Source organism: Zea mays, chromosome 3 (genome assembly GCF_902167145.1).
Source record: "Zea mays cultivar B73 chromosome 3, Zm-B73-REFERENCE-NAM-5.0, whole genome shotgun sequence".
Taxonomy (NCBI): domain Eukaryota; kingdom Viridiplantae; phylum Streptophyta; class Magnoliopsida; order Poales; family Poaceae; genus Zea; species Zea mays.
In genome coordinates, this window is record NC_050098.1 from 175,669,928 (window position 1) to 175,684,427 (window position 14,500).

General features: G+C 42.0%; 1 protein-coding gene and 1 long non-coding RNA gene across 7 annotated transcripts; one reads left to right on the plus strand and one right to left on the minus strand.

Annotated features, from left to right (window-relative positions):
* The first annotated feature begins 2,165 nt into the window (after positions 1-2,165).
* Positions 2,166-11,947, plus strand: LOC103650917 (uncharacterized). Its single transcript, XR_564478.2, has 3 exons — positions 2,166-2,700; positions 5,136-5,242; positions 11,458-11,947. It is a non-coding gene; the product is annotated as an uncharacterized lncRNA (long non-coding RNA).
* Positions 5,603-13,487, minus strand: LOC103650916 (PHD finger protein EHD3). 6 transcript variants are annotated; one of them, XM_020550402.3, is made up of 5 exons: positions 12,471-13,487; positions 8,988-9,052; positions 8,349-8,543; positions 7,856-8,010; positions 5,603-6,563 (listed from the first exon to the last, which is right to left on the minus strand). In XM_020550402.3, the coding sequence occupies exon 5, from the start codon at positions 6,550-6,552 to the stop codon at positions 6,031-6,033; it is 522 nt and encodes a 173-aa protein (XP_020405991.1). In that variant the 5' UTR covers positions 6,553-6,563; positions 7,856-8,010; positions 8,349-8,543; positions 8,988-9,052; positions 12,471-13,487; the 3' UTR covers positions 5,603-6,030. The 6 variants fall into 6 exon arrangements, with proteins under 6 accessions (XP_020405991.1, XP_035822257.1, XP_020405990.1 ...); XM_035966364.1 differs by lacking the exon at positions 8,349-8,543; XM_020550401.3 differs by lacking the exon at positions 7,856-8,010.
* Between the last annotated feature and the right edge of the window lie 1,013 nt (positions 13,488-14,500).

Below are 14,500 nucleotides of genomic sequence, written 5' to 3' on the forward strand. Positions count from 1 at the left end.
ACTAATTTTATCTTAAAATTTGTTACATGAAGTTTATTTCAATTAGAACATATTCAATTAATAATATTATGAGACATATTTATAAGAAATGTTGATTTTAAGGCGGGTTTTAAAAACCCATGGGTTTGCGGGTATGGGTAGTGGAAGAACAAACCCATACCCACGTACCCGTTGGGTTTCCATTTGAACCCATTAACAAACCCATGGGTACAGAAATTGACCCAAACCCATACCCTAATAGAACAAAAACCCACCGGGTTTCGGGTAGCGGGTACCCATTGCCATCTCTATTAGGGGCACTCTATAGCCTCAACGGTTACCCCTAAAGAGCACCCTAAATTTAGGGTCATGTCCTCTTACCACTAAATCTAGGGTGTTCTGTCTCTTTTCCTCTAAATTTTTATAGTCTAAACTATAAATTAAACACATAATTAATATACACGTACCATTTTAGAATATGACAAATTCATATATAAAAATCTAATTTAAAATACATTAGGAATATGATGTATTGTGTATAGGGAATGAATTTAGAGGGAACCGTTGCATGAGCTGGCATTTAGGGGGATGGAATCTATTAGAGGGTGGTGAAAAGGTGGGATTTAGGGGGGATGAAATAAAGGGAACCGTTGTGGATAGTCTAACGGGCCTACATATTACATAGCCTAACAGTCTAAAAGACAGTGATGCAGTTTTGACGTTTTCCATTGACTTCAGTACAATTTTGATATCAAACCAAAAGAATCAATCATCTTATGGAACTATATTTATATCCATAGGTGGATCGTCAAAATAGAGATGAAAATTGAATAAATCATGAGAAAAGTTAGATTAATTCATGAACTTGTGCATGACAACTTATTATATTTGAGATTGGATGAGTACCATGGCTTCAACATCAAACATTAGATTCTTGTTCATCTTTGTCATTAAGCAAAAGAGATAGATTTGGCCATTTTATAGTTTTTCCTTGCAAGAATCATAGAAATGCTATTAGAGATAAGTCCAACAAATCTATGAGATGACTAGGCTATGGATGATCTTGATCTTTCTCTTGATATGATGGAGCAATTATAACGCTTTATCTTGCATCCATGCATAGATTAATCAAGAGTTGGGGCTTGAGAAATTATTACAAGAAAATGAGGATAGAGAGAGAGAGAGAGCTCTTGAGCTCACCAAGAATGGAGATGGAGATCTCCACTTTGATATTGGGATAGTGGTGTTGATCACTTCATTTTCTTTATCTTTTTCTCCTCTCCTTTCTCTCCTTAGTTCATCATGTTCTTCACTTGACAAGAGGGAGGTTTTCCAAGTCACAGAGTAACATGTAACTTTTTCATGCAGGAGGCTAGTTTTTTCAAGTGCCAAAAGATTGGGAGCTTAGGTTGAGAGTTGTTGGAGATGTGTTGTTTTTAATCTTGCCAAGTTTTGGGAACTCTTGAGGATGCTCTTAGGAGAATCATAAATGGAAACTACTCCTTCTTTCCACATTTATTTTTTTGAAAATAAATCAATACTAAAATATCAAGTTTTAGCACGGGGTAGATGTCTTCTTTTAAAAAGTCTTTCCTAATGTATTTTCAAGTATGATGTATGTATGAGGGGTGCACCAAAGTGATAGTGCAGCATGAATATTCCTCCATATAACCTTACCAAATCTCGCATACATAGAGCTATCTAAATGTCACATTAGCTAGTCAATCCATATTCTTTAATAAGGTCATTCAAATGCCACTTCTGCATATTTGTATATTTTATTGTGCTTAAGCTAGTTTGTTTATAAATTTGACATAATAACATACATAGTTGGGTTAAAATATCTAGCCATAAATAGCCTCATCTTGCTTTGCATCAAACCTATTGACTCTAGCAACCCCTTAACCCCAACCCAGCACTAAACAACCTTACCTCTGCACTATTATGATAGCCAACCATCACAAACCTCCTCCCATAAACTTCTATATATAACAACATGCCATAATGGAGTACAACGCCCCAAAATACAGGCATCACATAGTTTCTCGGGGATTTTGACGAATATCGCCACGGTGCCACCTCACAACCCTCCAACGCCACCCCTCAACCCCACCCACTCACATACCACCAACAACCACCCCCATAAATCTCATTATATAAATCAATATGCATCGTTAGATCAAAATGTCCAACCCTAATAGTCTCACATTTTTCCTACCAAACTCATTGATCGCTGCTGCCCCACAAATTCCCTTCCAAAAAAGAACTAATCGACCAAATCTCGTAGTCCACCACATCCATCGTCCATATACTCATTTCCATAGATCAACTTACACCGTTGGATTAAAGTCATGTGTCGTTAGATTAAAATGTGCAACCCTAAATAGCTTTATCTTTCTTTTCTAGTCCATTTATTCGCCGCCGCCGCCGCAACTCTCACCTCTCCTACATCTCTACTTATAACCACGACACCCACAGACACCCTTCTTCATCCCACGCCTTCATAGATCATCGCCGGATCTCATTCGATTCTTTCTTGTCTCCATATCTAACTAGTTCTAGAGTCCGCCATGGCCCCCACTACCTCCACCCCCTTCAAATCTAGGGTTTGAGGCTACAAGCGGAGAGGGATAAGTGGTGGAAACTTGATGTCCAAATCAATCATGAGCCCGGGGTACGGGCCATGGAATCACTTCATCGATCGAACACACGACGAATCAGGTAAATATACATGCTCAATCATATCTCACACCGAAAACTCTCGAGATATGCATCGCCCAAGACCAAGAATAGTGCTCATGACTTTAGCGTGGTCTAAAATTGGGTCGCTAAATTTTGCGAGAACAACACAGATGTTGTCGTAGAATTGACTTTTCTCTTAACCATGGATACCACCCGGACCTCAATTTCTAGGTTTGACCTCTCTCTCTTTTTTTTCCTCGTCTGAGTCATCCCCCATCTATCGTATTCGTATCTCTCTAGCTCCACCCAAACTAGTGGAGGGGTCATACTGCTGACTTATCACCTACTAGCTAGCAGTAGCAGGTGCTGACAACTATGGTAGTGCTATTTGAATGGGCAAATTAGGCGGCGGATCCACACGTATATTTTCTTTCCCGATAAGAGGACGATGTATCCTACTAGTAGTACTAGGGGCCGGTACTATGGAGTGGACGTAGCAGCCAATCCACGACTGGGAGTTGATGGCAATCGCATGAGCCGAATCAATTACTAAATCGGGAGATCGTGGGCAGGAGGCGGCGTATGACTTTTCCAAGAACTTTTTTTTTCCTGATTTCTGATGATCCAAGACATGATTAAAGGTTGCTTGTACTACATCCCATCGGTGTGCAGAGGGCAAATAGACAGAGAGGGAGAGAGGAAAGCGGACGAGTGATGGTTGTCACTGTCTGTGTCTATAGGCAACAACAAAACAACAAGGACGAAACTGAGCTGCCGCTCGCTCAGTCAGAATGGTGCGAGTGCAAGTGGAAGGCAGCCCCGTCTCTGTTGCAACTTGGGTCATGGTGGTGGGGGCCTGGGCTGCGGCCCAGCCGAGTCCATTTCTGTTTGTCCTTGTTGCGCACCACGACACGTGCCTTCACGTGGGCTTAAAGTGGAGGCTGGGCTCTGTGACAGTGACGGCCGAAGGAGTTAGTAGCCCTCAACTACTGCTTAGTGTTTGTTTCTCACCACTCTCTCTCTATCTCTTCCAAAGTACAACGCCACACGTACTGTTGACAGATTAGAAGGGCTGCAATCGCAGGTCAATCATGTCTGCTTAGGCCAGGCACCATCTTTTAATTTCACGTCTGACGAAGGACGGGGTCCCTTGCACTGCTGTTCATGGTCTGTCCTTGGATCCCAAAACACATTTGACGCCCGGAATTTCGGGTGACCATCTCAATTTAACTCCTGTTGTTCGCCTGTAGGACATACCCAGCGCACCAAACGGTGGCTGGCTAGGCTAGCTACCTAGGTGACTGTTGAAGGCTTCTGCACCAGATTGCCTCATGACAACCCCTGCTTACTTTACTAATGGGTAAGATCAGCGAGTGTGTGTGGCATTAGCAGTCTTTGTCGTCGTGCAGGTGCAGTTGATGCTTATTTTGGTTTGGCCTGTGAGCCATCATGCTTCGACGGGGAAGAGTGCCGCGCCGGTGTCTCCGCTTGCTAATGATGTTGCAAACGATATTCGTTGATGATTCGTTGAGTAATTCTTAGAGCAGCTGCAGTCCATGTTGAGGACGCTCGCTCAGCAAAACTCGGTCAACGGGTCAAACCTTTTGGCTTTTCTAAAATCTCCCAGATTATATAACAGTATAACACTAGTTCAAAATTTTCTAGATTATATAATCCGAACATATTATAATCCTAAACAAACACCCTACATATGTATACCCATAATACATTATATATTTGAACATTAAGCAGAGTAATGATCTATCCTTTTTATAGACTTCTCAATGAAGTATAAAAGATTTCTTTATCTACTCTGAACCAGTTCATTAAGAAGACCAAAGAAGCAGAAACTAATATACCATTAAGACCTTGGCGACGACTAGTTATGTGTATTCACAGATGAATGATGGAAAATTGTATGCTGTTAGATCCTTACACTAACCATTTTATCGTCATTCAGATTGTTGCATTATACTCCCTCCGTTCTTTTTTTATTTGTCATATTTAGTTCAAAAATAAACTAACGGGTGACAAATATTAGAGAACGGATATAGTATAATACATCAATTAGCTAGTCGCTGCTACTCCCTCCTCTATTTGTAAGCTTTCTTCTACTTGGTTTGAACTGTTTTCACTTTTTGTTAAGTTTCTAAATAATATCTGTAGGGGCTTCGGCCCTCCAGTTTTCTACAAATAAATAGGTCCATGCCTCGTGATTGAAATTCTGGAATTGGAGGAATCCATAGAGAGGAGGAATCCCTTCTATTCAATTTTAAATAGGAAAGAAAAATTAAATAGAAATCCTATGGATCTCTTTCAATTCCCTAGTCACCAAATCAGCTCTAAATTATGGGTCAATTTTTTTTAACTAAGGTAATGGGTGCGAAGTTGGGATAACACCAGATGAAAAATTCGCTCCACTGTATTGCAATTTGTGCCTCTGCCTTCTCATTCACTTTCTTTCTCTTTGCTAGCACCCTCAAAAATCAGAAGCTGGAACCCCTCTAGGCCCATGGGAAGATTGGATGCTGAGAAGAGGAAGGCGATCGAGGGTTTTGGGACTACTCATCCATGCAATCAGGTATACCATCCTTGTGTTTTGATCATCCTCATCCAAGAAACCCTAAACCTAAACAGCATATGTTGTGTTGAACAAACATAGATGTTTGGTGCGAAAATCAGGTTTTGTTTGCAACATCTAGAACTAATAGTTAACTGCTAAAATTTCAAAAACCATCATCTAATACACCAGCTAATTGTTAGTTAACTCAGCTCTAGGGGTTTCAAACGGGGGTTTAGTACCATGCTTGTACACTGCATTATAGAATAGCAACGCCTTACCGTTCAGGCACTAACCAAAAAATGAGGGGGAGGGGATCATGTAGGCAGAATTGCATGGGCTAATTTCCAAAGGTGAACGCAAATTTGCACCTGCAAGAACGAACTAGAAACCATAACATTTCTCAACACAGCAACAGATACTTTAATTCTACCAAGATTCAGTTCCATAAACCATTAAAAGCATCACGGGTAATTAAGTCTACCAAGATCCAGTTTCATAAACCATTAAAAGCATCACGGGGTTTAAAAGCATCACGGGTGATCACAACCTTCTCAAGTTCAGGCGCTGGCAAGTTTGTCAAGTATGACCCTGCCGGGTTGAAAGAAACGATTGTAAAGAAATAGACTGGAGCAATTCTAGCGAATTCATGTTCTCTAACCATTCAGTTCAGAAAGCACAGGTTTCTACGGCCCTCAGCCGCCCGTCCCATTCAGCTGGGCAGAGCTGAGCCTCCCAGGGCAGAAACTTGGCGCTAGCTGATCATGGCAGAGAACACAAAATCCGCTCGCTCACAATCTCCATGCCTCTTACTTTCTGGTGCTCTTAGTCTTAGCCACCTTCACCTCCTCATCGCGCTTCACCTTTTTCGCGGCCTTAAGCAGCAAGTTCGGTCCATGGAACTCGCCACTCTTCAGGATGTCTTCATCGTAATCCTTCCTGTGGAGCATCAGTATCCTCTTCTCCTTCTCCCTCCGCTCCTTGCAGGGTTCGCAGTCCCAATGCCCCTTGGGCACCTTTCTTCTTGGAGGACTGAGGCAGTAGAGATGATAGCCCTGATCGCAGCAGTCACACAGGATGATCTGGTCATCGTCCGTGTCGCACAGGCAGACACGGCAGAGGCAAGATGGACAGTACCAGCGCTGGCTGCCCATCTGCACATCACTTGCAATCTGCTCGGTAGTCAGGCAACTAATGTGGTAGTACTTGTACAGGCAAAGATAGTGGTCACAGATCAGGAACCTCTTGTCCACCTCTTCAGGTCCTCCACACACCTTGCAGCAGATCAACATAGCAGTACGGGACAGCTCCGGAAGTTCAGAGGGGTCCATACTTCAGATGCCTACAAGAGTGATAACATAACGCTGAGCAACGCAAAAAGTCTACCCAAACTGAGATTTATAGGCAGCTGAAAAAAAGATTTGGTCAGTAATGTTTGGTCCATAATCCATCTGGCGAAACTGAATATCAAAATTGATCAGCCTTTTCACCAGGGGACCCAAAATGTGCCAATGGAACAATACCAAAACATGGACTAAAACAATATATGTAAACATTCATCCTGAAGAAATCAGGTGCAGATGAAAGTAAGATGCAACAAGAAACACTGGGTGATCAAATGCTTTCCATTATCCAGCTTAGAGCTGCAAGATCAATCCAGGGCGACATTAATCTAGTCGAGGAACAGGTTTTTTTCCTTTCTTTTTCTTTTTGGAAACTAATCAAGCAGTATAAATGTCGATTATGTTAATTAATAAAGAAGAAGACCGCAAACAACGGCACCAGAGAAGAAAAAGAAATGCTACAACTAAGGCAACTCAGCCAACAACAAAGGAACATGTTTTTGTTTTGTGAAACAATGAAATTGCTGACCAACTCCAGATAAAATAAGCCACTAGGCAGACAAAAAATAAATAAATATGATTCATGAACTCCATTCCCCCAGACAAAGCTAATCCCTATTTGAGTTATTCTACTTCAACTATCGATTTCCAGAGATCTGTTTCATTCTGCCTTCTGAGCAAAACATTTTGCTAACACGCAGGGGCGAAGCTATGTTCAGGAGAGAGGATGCACATGCACCCAAGAAAATTTACAAAATCAATGTTTTAGACCAGATTTTGACCATATATGCACCACCTATAAATCATTGCTATACACCCTCAAAGTATGTGCACCCTCCTTTGATTCATTCTAGCTTCGCCATTGCTAACAGGCACTGTTTCATGTGCCCAGCTTGAACTCCCAATTCCCCTTGCCTTCTATATATTTTCTTTCCATGAGTACCTTTCCACAAAGATCTTCTGACAAATTGTTACACTGAAATAAGGCGGATAGGTAATCTATATCTAGTAAAACAAGTCTCCTTCCTTGCAAAAAACTTTGTGCATCAAGAATTTCCATTCCACCAATAATAACTTTCTTGTTGACAATGGCATTCCAAGGCAAGTGATTGGAGGGTGACCGTTATTACAATTGAATTAACATCTCTGCTCTTTGATTATCGTCCAACAAAAATACAAAAATACTTTTCAGATAATTTATCTCCATCTCAGACATTATTCTATATGCATACAACAAAAAAAATCCTAATTCTGAAACAAAAAAAAAATCATCTTTAAAGATTAGAATAACCTTTGAAGCAAGGCCAGTCCATTTGGATCGAATGGGGAATTACTGCACTTTGTTGAGCTCTTCTCCCCATAGCAGGTAACCCAGTACTACCAGACCATCAGGGAATCAATCAGATCTGGGCCCTACTCGATTCTATGGAGTGAAAAGTCATATGCCTTTCCTCATCAAAAGATAAATAAGGAAAACAATATCAGATACTTCTCGATCTGTAAAATCTGCAGTCAGCCTCAGCAGTTTTAAGTTTCTCTATAGTTCACACTTCACACTACAAATCCGGCTGTGCCCAAACAACTCTATTCAACAGAGAAGCATCGAAACTAGCATGGAGCAAAATCTGAATTCCTTAAATCTCCAACCTAAAACACTTAGCCGACCAAAAAGCCCCTGCTTCCCAAACGATTCGCCAAGTTCGTTAAAGATTTTGGGGGAAAACGAGGCCTAAACAACGGGAAGTAAGGGAAATCAATAGAAAAAACATGGTTTTGGTGAGAACCTGTGCCTAGCCGCGCTCTGGGGAAGATTGGCTGAGGGAGCTGCGTTTTGGGGGAGTGCAAGAGGAGCACGGTATCCAGGGAAGATGTGCGGGAGAGAGATATATATTGGATACAGCTCAAGAGGGGAGGAACGCTCCTCCTTAATTGTTCAAGGCAACGCTCCTGCCTTCTTCCAAAAAAAAGAGGGGAGGATCCTGACAAAATTCCAGCAAAGATAGGTGTGAGAGTTTATTGCTGCCTTCCTTTTCTGCTTGCCTTTTTTATCTCCTCAAAAGAGTTGTGTTTGTGTTCTATCCCCCGTAAAACACAATTTGGAAAGTGTTTCTCAAAAATTCTGATGCATGCATTGACTCTCTTTTTTTTGTCACTATCCTGGATTTCTGTGTATTCTTATTTCCATTGTATTGATAACTAAAAAAATGAAGCCATAGTTTGCCCAGGTATATGTTTGTGTTGCAACTCTGTAGGAAGAAGTAAAAAATTGATGATATTGATTAGTACTTTATAAACTCAAGGCAAATATAAGTTTCCAGTACGTTATTTTCTTAGGCTGGAGAGCACTCTAAGGTTAGCCTTACTTTTCGTGGAATGTAGTATACTTTCGTTTCTTAAAAGTAAGAGGTTGCACAAGTTTTTACCAGCACACTACCACTTCTCATCTTGGTTCAACTCTTCATTCTCATGATGTATGTGCCACTGGTACCTAAAATAGCAGTTTGAAAAGGTTATCTTTCACGATCAGGACAACAACAAAAAAGATAAAGAAGCTCTTGTGGTGAATTAAATTTTGTTTGTCTCAGTTTTTCTAATAGGCCTTCCATTTGTTTCACTTTCAAATGCTAACTATCTCAAGCGATCTGATGACAGATTCTAATCTAGCTGGCAATCTCTTCAAACACTTGGATGCAATGTTTTTTCTGCATTTTTAGTTGCAGCAGTATCTAGGAGAAGTATTTGTATTTTTCCCCATTTACCATCAATAAAAAAATACCTCATGACTCATGAGTTACTGATAGAAGTTGAATGCATAATGGTATAATAGTTCGTGTGATCCAGCAACAAATTGTTGAAGATATTCATAGGATAGTACAGTTACATATTTAACTACAAGGGAACCTCAAATGCTTAAGAACTCTTTTCCACTTCTAGTTCACATTCTATTTTCTTTTAGTTGTTAGATTTAATTTGTTTTCATTAAATTCCGGGTATTTGAAATAATTGATTTCCAAATTTATGGTCGGATTTATGTTATACTTATACTCTAAAGTTTTATATAAAAGTGAGGGCAAATTTGCAAACAGATGATAATAAGAGGGACAATGATGCAAGAGTAAGAACGTCTTTTTATGGGCTGAGTTAACACCGTTATGTGCTTATAACGGAATAGCAGCAAACGAAGGATTTGTTTCAAAAAAGGGGGCAACGGTGCAAATTCTGGAAAAATATGGGTAAAACGGAGTAAGAGTTATGAGCAGGGGCAACCATGCAATATTTTTGGGTACCTCTCCTGCCAGCACCAAAAGTTAAGAAACAGACAAATGTTTTTTCAAAAAAATAGTAAATACAGAAGGCCAAGATACTAATTAATTACTAACTTGTTGGGTTGGAAGTGCCAAAAATGCTTGTGAGGTGTACATTGCATGCATTAGCAGAAAACAGCCTAGAATGTGACAATGCCAATCTGGAATATGCTAACTGCCTTAAAAGTTACCAGAGAATAGACATTCACAGATGTTGTCATCCTGTGACTGCCTTCTTGAACGGTCTTATCCTCAGTTTCTTTTCATCATACTCCACTTCTGTCTCTTTTTTTGGGAAATTGTGAGTTACTGTAATGCTCATGCTACTTCACTGGGCTTTTAGGAAATCATTAAACTGTTCTAAGTTATTTGATATGGCAGAATATACAAAGGTGTCTTAAATCCCAATACATATATACCTTTTCACGTTTTTTGTGCTGTTATTTGAACTATTTGCACATGTAATGTTCAATATGCAATATATGTGATGCATGAATCCCTGATTTGACATGTTAAGTAGAGTTGCCTCAACAAATAGTTATAAATAAATGCAATATATGTCAATCGTGTAGGTAGTTAGGTACCTATTGAAAATTCCAGTAATGCCAAAATTTGATTGTTCTGTTCGTGGAAATTTATCATTTTTTAGAGGTAGATACATTTCAGTTCACATTGCTAGAGCTGGTAGGGTTTAACCGTAAAAGTGAGCAATCTGCAGAAAATGTTAGAAATGTATCAGCACATGAACTCCAGTTTTCTTCCTCAGGACCAAAAAAATAGACTCACAGGGTATGAATTATGATGGTTTTGATACATTTTGCAGGTTATAGAAGTAATTTTGTGTGTGTGTTTTTACAATTTGACTTGCAGCATGAACATGTAATGTCCAAATGCCTCAAGAGATTGTGCACAAGATCAAGCTGCATCATAAGGTCTATTCAGATTGTAGAGCATGCATTTTATGTAGTGGCAACGAATAGAAGCCTAAGAAAAAAAGACATGCTCAGGTTGTTGGCATGCATTTATCACGAACAAATGCTGAAGGAGTTAGGGTTAATTTTATGGCAATAACTCCCTTTTGCATTTGTTTTATTTTGGTCAAGAAAAATGAGCTTTTTTCACATAGCCAATTCAGGTAAAGATGGTGGCATATACTCCCTCTGTCTCAAATTAAAATTCGTTTTAGGTAATTAATAGATGCATAGAATATGTGATGTATATGTTTTATATATGTGTCTAGATTTATTATCATCTATTTGAATATAAACATAAAAATCAAGAGTTAGAATGACTACTATTCTGGGACGGAGGGAGTACATTGCTAGGGATGAGGAGCAAAATATAAGTTAACATTTGTGTTTCTCCCATTGCACATAATGCAAATGTATAGGGTTTGTTCTCAGTTCAAGTTTTTTAAAAAAAATAGAACAGCAGAAGATAATAATGAAATAAGTAGATTGTGTTCTCACGAGAGTTCTTGCCGAATCAAGTTAAACTGTAAAGGAAGATATTACTGAACAGAACTGGCCATAAATACAGTGCCTTTAGTATGTCAGCATCTTGTGAACTAACATATCGGATATCGCAGATATAGTAAGGAAGAAACCATGAAGTCCTCTCAGCTGCAATGCGGTTGAATAAGCAAGAGACGATGTTCACTCTATGATGCAAACAAGAGTAATGACCGAGCTTTGTGATGCTCTTGGTCAAGATACTAACGGCAGCCAGGTAAAAAAAACGATACTAACGGCAGCCAGGTCAAAAAGAAACGATACTAACGGCAGCTGCTCCTGTCCAGAACAGAGATGGGGAACAAAGAAAAAATAGGAATAGACTTACACAATTGCAACATAGCTGCAGATTGTGCTTGTTCCAGTAATTAGCAGCATATATTATTTCTCATCACGAGTGGTCAATATGTTCCGTTTCTATCCCGCTCTTGATGCTGTTCTGAAGGGTCATTCTTAGCAGTTAGCACAGTCAGCCATTCGCAAACTCGCAACATGAACATGTAATGTATGGAACACTGGTCCTTCAAGAATTCTCATTAAAGATTTAAAGGCGTGTTTGAGAACAAAGAGATTGAGTGCTTGTTCTGTTAGAGTGGATTGAAAGGGATCGGAGAAAATTAAATCTCTTGCTATCCAAAATTGAATACAAGAAATTTAATCTCCCTCAATCACCTCCGATCTAGATGCAGATGACGGGGGGATTGGAGGGATTGAGGAAAAAATTAGTTCATTTCCCCCTCAATTCCCGTGATCCCTGGTCATCAAATCAGCCCTGAAGAGAATAAAACCCCTCTTATTATTCAATTTTGAATAGTAAGAGTATTTTATCCCTTGCCTAAGACACTTTGTTTCAAACCTTGTAAAAATATAAGTGTTCCGTCAAGAATTCCCAGTAAGACACTTTGTGCCACGACAGTCCGCAACTCTGCATGCGTTAGAACGTGCGGGGAGCTTACGCATACAAATTTGGACAGCCAGATAGATAAATACACACAACCAATTGATCGAATGATCGGCAAGCTGCACGATGCGAGCTTACACAAATTAAGTTGATCCAGTAGGGGGAAGGAAATGTTAGCCAGTTGATTACCTGGTTGGTTTCGTATCTCCCATCCCGCGATCCGACGGCGAGACAACGCGCTGGCGGATGGAAGTGATTGTTCTGCGTCCGCATCCTCGTGCCGAGCCATGGATTTGGTAGATCGAGGCAGAGCGCCACGGCGGTCCGGGCAGGACGGTGTGGCGAAGATGACCCGAGAGGCAACGGGGTTCGCGTCTTGAGGGAGGAAGAAGAGCTTCCGCGTGGAGGCAGGGAGGGCCCCGAACGGTCGTAGCCCCGGCGCACGAGGGTCGGCCGCGGTTGGGGCCGACGCTGAACGCCAAGCCACGCCTGCGCATGAGAGCGAGTTCGCCCCGCCGCGCAGCTGGATTCAAATTCGCCTGCCGGTTACTGCTGCCGCTCCCTCGGCACCGGCGCGGCGCGCGGCGGTGGTGCTAGGAACTTGGGAAGGCACGGACAGGCCGGCGGGACCATGGGACGGGATCGGAGGTCCCACGATCGCGAGTTTTTCGGACGTAGTGGCGGCCGCAGTGCCAATTGGCGGCGCGGTGGGCGCCGCTACTGGTCCGCCTGCACCATTTGGATCGGGGGCTCGAGGGGCGCGAGGCCGGGGGATTGGTGTGGCCAGCTTGCTGGTGCTGAGGCGATGTCGTTAGGGTGGGATTGGTCGACGCGGTTCCCTCGGGTGGCAGCGGCTTCGTTCCGTCCCGTCGGAGGTGAGCTCGCGGCGGCAGTGGCGTTTACCGACCGGGATGAGGAGCTTCTAGCATAGTAGCGCATGCTTTCGCCCCCACCTCCTTGCAGATTTCAGACCGTGCTGAGGATCTACCTGGCGCGCATCGTCTCTCCGCCGTTGCTGCCAGGTGCCAGGCACTAGATTTGTGTGTTGCCCACCCAGCCCCGGCAACCGGAGCACGCCGGTCGCCGGACACAAGGTTGGCATCTACCGCTGGAATTTCATCTGGGCACGTCCACATCTCCCGTGATTCCGGTACGGATTGGTTGCGAGTTTGCGACACAGAATGGCAACCTGGTCAGACAAAATTCACCCCGGAATCGACAGCTTCCATTTGATGCAGGATATGCAAGGCACCGCTCAATTGGATCGGGTGAATTTATGACGTAATGTAGATTCCATGGCGGAAAGTTCGGGCCTATCGTCAAAATTCAGCTAGAAGGTTAAGATGCATGAGTAGGAAAGAGGGCGAACCATATGACTGTGCTCTTTGCGGTGGCGTAGACGATTGGCGGGACGTGTCTGCGACCCTACGGTAGGATCGTGTATCCTCTGCTCACGTGCCGGACGGTCCGCGCTCTGGATCGGACGGTCCACATGTGCGCAGAGGGTCTTCTTCGCGAAGAACTCTAGAACTCGCCCCTCGAGATGGATCTCGTCGAGGAGAGTTCCAGAGGTGCTCAGGGATCGACAGTACACCCGGATGTCCTTAGGCGATGTAGAGTCACTTAGAGATGAACTAATAGGTCGAAAAAGACTAATACTAGGGCTAAACTAAAGCTAGATTACTCCTACTACTAATGAATGGAAAGAACAATGCAAATAAGGTAAATTTGATAAATATATTTTATTGGATCGATTGTAGGTGTGTCAATCGATCGAACCCCTTCGTTTATATAAGAGGGAAGTATGGATCAGTTACAAGTCGGTTCCTAAACAAATCTCGCGGAGTTTGCTAAGAAATCAGGAACCCTAACCGATTTTGTTCAAGCGCGGACCGTCCGGAACGTAGACCATTCGGGTATAGGGCCGGACCATCCGCCTTCCCATTCTGGTGCTCAACACATGCCCCCTGTCTTTGGTGGATACTGACAAACCAAAAGCATATGTACTATCAGCACCCTTTGAGAAACAATAGATCTCACAAGTTATTTTGTTTCCGAAGTATGAATTAAGCATGATGCAAATCACCATCTTTTTCAATCTAATAAGGTAATCATTTAATAAAGCTCTAATATATAAAGGTCGTTTAGGATTGCATCTTTCTCGGCAATGACTGCTTGATCAATGGGTCAATAGGATCAAAATCGAGGTGCCCCAAACC